The sequence below is a fragment of the Branchiostoma belcheri genome, unplaced genomic scaffold (assembly GCF_001625305.1).
Source record: "Branchiostoma belcheri isolate BF01 breed outbred unplaced genomic scaffold, Haploidv18h27 scaffold19, whole genome shotgun sequence".
Lineage (NCBI taxonomy): Eukaryota > Metazoa > Chordata > Leptocardii > Amphioxiformes > Branchiostomatidae > Branchiostoma > Branchiostoma belcheri.
Window position 1 is genome coordinate 370509 of NW_017803379.1, and position 9634 is coordinate 380142.

Sequence of the window (9634 nt, forward strand, 5' to 3'; positions counted from 1 at the left end):
CTACTTTCTCCCCACCTGTATCTGTTGGCTCTACACCTTCAGAACACCTCTTATCTTCTCCCAGTTCCTCCCTACCTGATTCTACACCAAGTCCTTCAAAACACCTTGCATCTTCTCCTACTTTCTCCCCACCTGCACTTGTTGGCTCTACACCTTCAGAATCAGAACACCTCTTATCTTCTCCCAGTTCCTCCCTACCTGATTCTACACCAGGTCCTTCACAACACCTTGCAGCTTCTAAGACTTCCTCCCTACCCATCAATACTAGCTCTACACCTTCAGAACAGACTGAATCGGATCCCACTTTCTCTGTACCTGTCCTTGTCCATTCTTCACCTCCAGAAGAACCTGAATCTGATCCCAATCCATCGCTGTCTGTTCCCATTGCCACTATTGCTGGCACAGCAGCTGGCCTTGTTCTCATTGGTAGCATCGTTCTAACACTCTGTTGGAAGAGGTGGACCAGGAATCGCTCTACTGTTGCCCCAGACCCCGGTGTTGTGTACAACAGTACAGACACCGCACCTGGTGTTGTGTACAACAGTACAGACACCACAGCTGGTGTTGTGTACAACAGTACAGACACCACAGCTGGCGTTGTGTACAACAGTACAGACACCACAGCTGGCGTTGTGTACAACAGTACAGACACCACACCTGGTGTTGTGTACAATAGTACAGACACCACAGTTACTGTAACAACCGGTGGTCATGACCAGATGCAGCATCAAAATGCTGATGCCTGATGATTTGACAGGTCATTAAGACACAGTCACCACCCCATGTCTGCTACTTTCTACATGTGTCAATATGTAGTATCATATTCCAAAAGCCTGGATTTTTGAAACTACATGTCTTGATACCCTTTTGAAGCTCTGTTCTTAAGTTTGAATATATATTCAGCAAGTGACTATCAGAGCATGTGAATTCACTAGTCTTGTACTAGTAAGATTGGCTTTAAGGCCCGTATGTGCAAAATGTTGGGAAATTTCCCACGTACACGATGTTGTACATTGTAAATTGAACGTGCACTAGTCCTATTGTCTGTTTGTCTCGTCATGGTATGGACTGTATATTGAGGTGATGGGTTGAGAGCCAGAGCTTGTAATTAGTGTGTGATATTACTAACTTTAACCAGGAGAGACTTTAACCAGTGTGTATCATTATCAACTAGGCTGATGAAAAGATCTTTATCAATGTGTTATTATTAACAGTAACATTCTTATTAACTAGCCTGATCAGTGTATGTTATTATTAATTTGGCTGATAGACAGTCTTCAATCAGTGTCAATCATTTTTAACAAGGAGGATGAAAAGGGTTTCATCAGTGTGGAGTACTAACTGATTAAGTTAACTGTGTGTGTTATTATTAACTAGGCTGATAAAGCTTAATCAGCATATGTTATTATTAGTATGGCTGATGGACAAACTTCAATCAGTGCCAATTGCTTTTAACTAGGCTGATGAAAAGGGCTTACTTGTCAGTGTGTAACTGTGTGTGTTATCTTTAAGACTGTTGGCTGTATATCATTATGTACATTGTATTGTGTGTGTTGCTATGCTGTGTATAATTAACTTGGTTGATGGACAGGGTTTGATGATTATTTGATAGGATATAAGATTCAGAGTGTTCAGGCTTTATTTGCATGTTCATATTGCACTTGTAGTTATTTGTAACACATGCTTTAGGCTGATAATACAACGTCAGGCAACTTGTTGAATAAACTAAAGAAATGTCACATTGTATTTGTTTGTTTGTTTGAGCCTTTATTTCAACTCGATCTGTAACTATGTTTCATGCTCTAATCGGCCGCTATTTCGGCCGCTTTTCATAGAGGTCGAGCGTGGAGGAGTGTCAGGGGGTCATAACACAAATACTACTTGCTCACAAATGAAAACAAAGTAATAATTATATACATAAGGTAACTCACACAAAGTAAATAAATAAACAAAATGGCAATAACTAATAAATAGACCCAATCTTTCCTATAAATTCACACTAAAATGCCTAGGAACATTACTTTACCAATAGCATAGCTGTTTTGCTTGTCCTATACAAAGGGACAGGCAATTCATTTGCACACGCAAAGGCACACACAGGCACACAGACACATATATTATACAGTACAAACACAAACATTGGAAAAAGCATTACCTGCTACATGGATGCCCTGCCAAGTATTCAGGGCTGGAAAAACCCTTACCTGCTACAATGTACATACAATGTATCCCAGTAGATGCCCTGTTTAGGGCTACAGAAACCCCTACCTGATACATACAATGTAGATGCCTTGTTCAGGGCCGGAGAAACTCTTACCTGCTACTTATATACATGACATGTAGATGCCTTGTTCAGGAATGGAGAAACTCTTACCTGCTACATAGATGCCCTGTTCAGGGCTGGAAAAGGCTGCTTGCTGCCAAAGATGTGGAGGTTTGACCCTACTCTTCAGCATCCCTGCAGAGCTGAAGGCAACACACTGTTCAGCCTCCAGGCATCTCTTCTTCATGGCCTGGGGGAAAGACAGCAGTTAAAGTAACCGAAGTAACAAGAATAGTACTAGTACATTGGACACCTGAAGGGAAGAGAAAACAAGGACGGCTTAAGATCACTTGGCAAAGAATAGCTGCAAAAGAACTGAAGAGCTTCCACCACACTAGGGATAGCATTAAAAAAATTGCCCAGGACAGAGGAAACTTAATGGAGAACCTTTGTTGCTGCCGTACATGCAGGGACTGGCATTAAGGGCAGTAAGTAGTAAAGTATGTTGTCTCTTACCTCCGGATTGTTCTTCAGACTGGTAGCTTTGATGATGTCCCCTCCGGGTGAGTCTACCCCCTGGTAGAAATGGAACGGTCCCCTGGTCATGTCTGGCAGTGGAATGTTGTTCTTCATAGCATACTTCAAAAATCTGTGTGAGAAGAAAAATGTCCAGGCTTTCCATCCATTGGTTACTACTACATGACAAACATTTCTTATATACTAGTATCGCCTGCTTATATATCGCCTGTCTTGTCTGTTGTAATTTGTGTATGCAAACTTTCTGCAATTCAGCGAGTTTTATCCCTGCTGTAAGGCTTGCTTTTTGGTGTCATGAATAAGATACTGTGTCACGTATATAAAATTTCTACAAACATACCAAAACCTTACATTCATATAACTATAAGAGAGTAACACTCATGACTACAAGTTTCCAATCTACTTGACTACGTAAGGATTTCACCTTCCTTCACCTGCTAAGCAAAAAAGGAACATACATTTAGTTTTCAGCCATGGTCACCGGTTTGTTGCACTTATCAAAAAGTACAAACCTCTTAATATACTAGCTATACCAGTCCGTCTTGTCTATCACCTCCAGTGAAAGAGAATACACATATGTAGCTCAACAGTTATATTGGTTGGAAATCATGTTCTTTTCTTTGTAGCAGCTCTCGATCTACTCACACATCTCTCTGCTGCTGAACCATTGTTCTCAGCTCTTCATTCCTCCGTGCCAACGCCTCACTCTGCAGTCGCTCCTCACGTTCATTTCTCTCTGACAAAAGCCTGCAGATAAACATATCAGTGTTATGATTGAAGCCAAAGGTAAATCTTAACAAACATAACAATGGTAAAGGTTTCTCATAGCCTTTTTCAGGCTGTAGGAGCAGTGTGTTGTTAGTCTACTGTGTCTAAGGCACAGTATTGGAAGGTGGAGCCCATCCTTCTCCTTCCAGTGCCTTTTACCTCCCCAAATCATGTGGTGTGTTCTGCCTTGAGGTGATATATTTTGTGGTAATGCAAAACAAACAAAGCAAAATACAAGCATAAAACCAAAGAGGTCAAAAAAGTAGAAAGTAACAAACTCACTGTATCTTTTTACAGAACAAAGCCAAACAAGGCCTGAAGACTACCGTATAGAAAACTCTCAAATAAGAAAAGTATGGAAGCAATCATATACTTATTACTTACTACATGGATGTGGACTCTGGGACACAAAATAAACAACGTGCACTGAGGCTGTGAAAAATAAAAACATACATGTACAAACATAACTTACAAGAAGCCTTACACACAGAAAAACATTTTTTCTAGTATAAAGGAGCATTTTTTTCAGTAGGAAAATGTAAGATAATGATAGTCTTGCACTACACTCTTTATAAATCTTTATCCATTGATGTTCTACAATCTAGCAATAGATATCTGTCAGCTCTATGCAAAGAAAAATGACAGTTATGCTCAATGTACAAATTTAAAGTCTCTGGGGAGTTATGAAAAAAATGTAAACATTTCAATATTATGGGACTTGAAAAATTCAATTTGTTCAATTTTGATTTTGTTGAGTGAAGGTCCTTCATGTGTGACAGTAACTTTACCTTTCTCTGAATTTCTGTGACAGGCTGGCCTGTTTAGACTTCTGGTTTCTGTTCTGTTGCTCTCGATACTTCAGGGCCCACTGGACAAAGTCTTGCACACCTAAAACACAGAGAAGCAAAGAAGAGACAATTTCAGTTCAAGGAATACCATTATTTTGGCCTAGGACAGAAACCTTGATTATACTTGGTGACAGCAAGTTCCACTCTACAATAGTTTTAGGGAAAAACAAGTTTTGGAACACCTCAATCCTTCATTGATAACTCTGAATACTTGAAGGCAAGACTATTTCTTGTTCTTTTTTTGGCTGGTATATAGTAGATAGTACATTCTATTAGTCTGTATGTCCACCAGTTAATTAGTTTATCTATCTACCTTGATGGAGAGACACCTTGGGTTTGAATCCTAGTTGCTGCAGGGAACACTGTACATCACCCATCATCCGAACAACCTCCAGGGGAGGGGCAAGCACCTTCACCTGTAAGGACAACATACACAAGCCATGTATATCGTACTTCATTATATTCACACTCTCTTGTAAGATAAATTATTCTCTTAGCATGTTACATGTGATTATAGCAGATACTTCAACATATGGTGACAGTCTAGTTCAACAAACTACTGTTCTGTTTATTCTTACTCAAACATTCACATATATGGTGACCAGCCCATCCTACTCTGTCCTGCCACTTGCTACATAATGTAACCAAACACTACAGGGTGTCTGCTACAGCACCAGTTACCATGGTGACAGTCATCTGGTCCAGCTAGTCCTTGATATTATTTGTTTGGAATATAAGAAGGACAAATAGAGTAAAAACAACATGTTTTCCTTGTGTACACTTGACAAAAAAAGTAAAACGTGACAAAAAAAACTGACCGCCTGTGCCTGAATGTTGAGCTGCTGCTCCAGTAGAGCCACCAGGTCCACTGCTGACTGTGCCTGACCTGACGCCAGGTTGAACACATGTCCACAGTGGGTCGGGCTGAAGTTCAGGGCTGACAGGATACCTCGCACTGCATCCTCCACATACAGGAAGTCTCTCTCCAGAGGACGGCCCTCCCTTCAAAACAAGCAGAAATGTTTTAAGCTTGAATAACTGGTAAAAAATGCTTTTTTTAAATCTTGAAAAAAGTTCATCTGTGTAGGTAGAAATCACCATGAAGCAAGTTCATTTGGCCTCACTGGACAAAGTGAAACTTGGAACCAGACATTTTTTGCACAAGGCATTAAACTTTAAAGAGGCCATCTACATCAGGGCATTGAAACCATGCCTCAACAAAGGTGGGGGTGGGGATGTTGGCACCATAGACTTTCTGTAATAATTATCATATAACCTATGATTCATTGTTCACCAAGTCACGTGTGGCATTTGCATAACGTGATGTCACAGAAGTGTTGGATTGCTCAATTTTTTGTGTTGGAAATTACTATTATTACAAATTGAGAACAAAGATGCAAATGTAACACCTGGTGTGGAACACCTGTAGGACCTCTCCTTCCAGCATCTGCTGAGTGAAGATGTTGAGGGCCGAGTCTTCCCGTCCCCATGGCCCGTACACCGTGAAGAAACGCAACCCCACCTGCCATAGACAGATTAACACTTATTACATTTTACCAAATGTCCAGTCTCTTTAACACAGTCATGATCAAGATAACTTAACACACATGGCTGGCTTTAATCCTTCTCTAGATAATAATTGGGAGTGAATAAATTCCAGGCTAACCCAAGTTACCCAACCCAGCACCGATGTTGGTTGAGATTTCGTCAAGAGCAAAGATATGGGAAGGCCCTAAACATGTGACAGGAGGTTTACCTTTCCCTGAAATTCTGTGGAAGACTGGCATGGAAACATAAATAACTAACCTGATGCAGACCATACTCCTTACAGTAACCCTGTGCAAGGAGCTCTCCAGTCCGCTTGGCAAGGCCCTCTATGGTGTCAGGTTGGATTACATGATGAGAGGGGGAGAAAGGAAGTTGGGACGAGCTTCCATAGACTGATGCTGACGAGGCATAGACAAGCTTGATGTTCTGAGAAGAGAAAGAATTGAAGGAGAAAAGATGGATTTATTACTATTAGTTATATTCCAAAAATCTTAACATTGAAGCACAAAAGTTTTCAGTGCTTAAAGTTATAGCAGAGGATGAAGGGCTTTCTGACATGAAGATTGCATTGCTTACTTCAGTTGGATGATTAGAAACAATGGTGTTGAGTACAGCCAAAGAACTGAAGAAAAACTGAAATAACTGGAAAGGTACAGATGTACCATTTGATTGCAAATACAAAATGATGTGGTCTAGCCCCACAAACTACTGCTCTGTTCATCCTTACATTAAAGACATTCATGGTGACCAGCTCCTTCAACTCTGTCCTCACTTGCTACATAATGTAATTCAACACCACAGATGGTCGGCTACAGGACAAGTTACCATGGTGACAGCTGTCTAGTAAAAGTCATTGACCTTTTTTGTTTTGAGAAGAAGAACAGAGCAAAAACAATATATTTTCCATGGCTACAGAAACATGATGTGCAGATTTGTTTTCAAAGGAAGACTGCCAAAATGCACAAAGAAAACACCAAACTTTAGTGGTAAGGCACTAAAAAATCACCTTATAGTTTTTCATGACCTCCAGTAAGTTCACAAAGCACTCCACATTGTTCTCCATGATGGCTGCAGCATCCAGGTCCTGACCTCTGACCCCTGACCTCCCCGCCAGGTGCACCACGTGGGTGAAGTTCTCCCTCCTGAAGAGGTCGGTCAGGTACTCCTGGTCACAGATGTCCCCGTCCTCCAGGGCCACTCCGTATTCATACAGCTCATGGGCTCTGTCCTGCAGATACCATTACAACATGTACATTGGTCACAACAGGTTTAATATTAGGAGAGACATGTAGCCTTCCACAGGAAAGTGCAAATGTACTGTTTTCAGTCATGTTTGTGTGTTTGTGGCTGCAATTCACGGTGGGTTTGACACAGTGTTCTAGCCAGCATGAAATTTTTTTCCGTCTTCTCAATTTTGCATGACGAGTCAATCATTTCGAGTGCAAAAGGTGCAATAAGTCACATGGAAAAATGCTGAAATCTTGACTCCCTGAAACAATATTTCTGGCATTTTGAGGGGCAATTTTGCTGGTATATAGACAAAGCTTAGTTTAGTAACATCTCTTTCCATATCTTTTCATACTAATTTTTGTCTGTCAAAGGTGATGGATTGGGCAATATTTTGTCCATCATAAGTTGCCAAATTATGCCAAATGATGGAAAGATGGAAGCTGGCTACAGAACAGTGGGACACGGATATCTTTGATTTTCAGTATATCACCAGATGATTCAGTTTGTTGTATCTGCATTTTTTGTGCAACAAGAGATCAGAGTTACAGGATGTATATCAAGCATGATCAGCCCCACCCACCTGCTTTAGTTTTAAGTCTGACCACTTGTCAAAGTTGTCCACACCAAAGACTCTAGCGTGAGGCTTGTCCAACAGAGCCTTGGACAGGTGGAACCCTACAAAGCCGGCAGCTCCAGTTACTAGCACATGCTTAGGGCTGTCTGTCTGGGCACCAGGGATGGGCGGTTCAACAGTGCCTGGTGATGTAGAAACAGGAAAGATTATTAGAGAGAGAAAAGCCAACATTTGCAAACAATGTTTCCTCCTGATGTCATTCTATGCCCCACACATGTACATGCATATATGTAAGGCCACATCAATTTAATTTCTTGCATTGGTTCTCAGATGTTGTTTAAGAAATAGGTTTAATTTCCGTTTAAACCTGTAGCAAACACAATCGTGGTGGTAGATCACATAATATAGCAAGTCTTAGTGGCAGGACAGAGTTGGAGGAGCTGGTCACTGTGTGTGTGTGTGTGTGTGTGTGTGTACTACTAGTAAGAAGAAACAGAGCAGTAGTTTGTTGGGCTTGATAATGTGAAGGTACACATTATGTAGTTGCTTTCCAAATGTTACCTTCCCAGTTCTATCTGATCCACTATAAAGAGGCACTGACCTGGAATGTGTCCAGTCCTGGTGACTGTGTAGAGGAACAGAATGCAGCTGATGCCAACAGCAGTGATGAGGACAGGTCTGGAGAGCATCTTAGTAGTGTTGTTTACTGCAAAACAGTTTGTTTGTTCTCAATGTAAAATCAACTGTACAATTTCGGTATTTTTTTTTACAAGTTTCATTCATATTTTTGCTTACAATCTCTCTCATAACATCATTATGCATCAGGGTTACCCCCATATGACCCCTTCACGGCCATAAGGCCCTTAAAAGGGTTGGGCAATTAAGATTCAGGATCAGGACACAAATAAAAACTACATTTCAGCCAGGGGCCCCAAAAAGTGCACTGTACGGCCATAGTGATTTCATATCCTTTATCTTAGAACTATAAATAGTTATTCTAAGTTCAAGAAAATGACTAATGTATGGTCATAGAGATTTGAGTGAGGGCCAAATTTCGCGGACAAAGACGTTCGTACAAAACGTTGACATTGTTGTTGTTGTCTTTGTTTAACGTCTATAATATACTAGTACGGTAGGCGTGGTGTCAAATGTCAACAGAGCTGCAAAGGGGATTTTCGTCTGCTAGGTAGCTGTCAGTGCAATTCCGTGTAAAATCAATCGTATACAACAATGCAAGCGATACAAATGAATAAGCTCATCCTGGTCAAGTATCTAACGCCACACTGCGTACTCACCATTCGCCGAGATTCAGTTAGAATCCATATATCTCAAGAAAATCGCGAAAAATCTCCAAATTTTCAGACGATCCATTCGCACTTTTTCAAGCCGCCGCCATTTTGTTGAGAAAACAAGTGAGGAAATGTCAAACCTCTCATGATTGGCCAGCGTTCACAAATCAAACCAATCAGCGATAAGTTGACATCTCAAACTAAATCCTGTTCCGAAAGCGAGGTCGAAGCCTCGCTTTGGTTCAATTAGCTCATTCCAAACGTCCAGAGCAGGTGTTTAGGTTTTAGGCGGGGCGATTTTCCCCACATTTTGTCTCCAAAATTCTCTCCAATTCCGGAGTATTCCTGCCCGACACAGACATGGGGTGCCTTTGCTCACACCCTGAAGAGCCGGCCGCGCAAGAGGACGAAGCGCCGAAGGTGTACAGCTGGGACAAACGCGACAAGGTTGACCCAAAAGACTTCACCATAGCGAACCTGAAGGTGAGGAGTATATTTTTCACACCTGTACATAGAGCGACAGGTTGATGATGGTTTTTAGTTGTAAATGTCAAGTTCGGGGCTCTGATCTTCAACG

General features: G+C 41.2%; 2 protein-coding genes across 4 annotated transcripts in view; both read right to left on the reverse strand.

Annotated features, from left to right (window-relative positions):
- LOC109468025 overlaps positions 1 to 9165 on the reverse strand; it is a 26789-nt gene extending 17624 nt beyond the window's left edge. Inside the window, exons 1-12 of one of the 3 annotated variants that reach the window (XM_019766235.1) lie at positions 9064 to 9165; positions 8370 to 8474; positions 7775 to 7950; positions 6971 to 7192; positions 6223 to 6390; positions 5826 to 5938; positions 5235 to 5418; positions 4730 to 4832; positions 4357 to 4456; positions 3446 to 3547; positions 2780 to 2912; positions 2375 to 2513 (exon numbers count right to left, since the gene is read on the reverse strand). In XM_019766235.1, the coding sequence (XP_019621794.1) occupies positions 2375 to 2513; positions 2780 to 2912; positions 3446 to 3547; positions 4357 to 4456; positions 4730 to 4832; positions 5235 to 5418; positions 5826 to 5938; positions 6223 to 6390; positions 6971 to 7192; positions 7775 to 7950; positions 8370 to 8457 (1528 nt within the window). In that variant the 5' untranslated portion in view covers positions 8458 to 8474; positions 9064 to 9165. The remainder of the gene's footprint in view (positions 1 to 2374; positions 2514 to 2779; positions 2913 to 3445; positions 3548 to 4356; positions 4457 to 4729; positions 4833 to 5234; positions 5419 to 5825; positions 5939 to 6222; positions 6391 to 6970; positions 7193 to 7774; positions 7951 to 8369; positions 8475 to 9063) is intronic. The other 2 variants (XM_019766236.1, XM_019766234.1) reach the window with 2 other exon arrangements.
- The window catches only part of LOC109467731 (UDP-glucuronate 4-epimerase 4-like), a 5534-nt gene continuing 4482 nt past the window's right edge, over positions 8583 to 9634 (reverse strand). The window contains exon 8 of the mRNA XM_019765781.1: positions 8583 to 8630. Coding sequence (XP_019621340.1) covers positions 8583 to 8630 — 48 coding nt within the window. The remainder of the gene's footprint in view (positions 8631 to 9634) is intronic.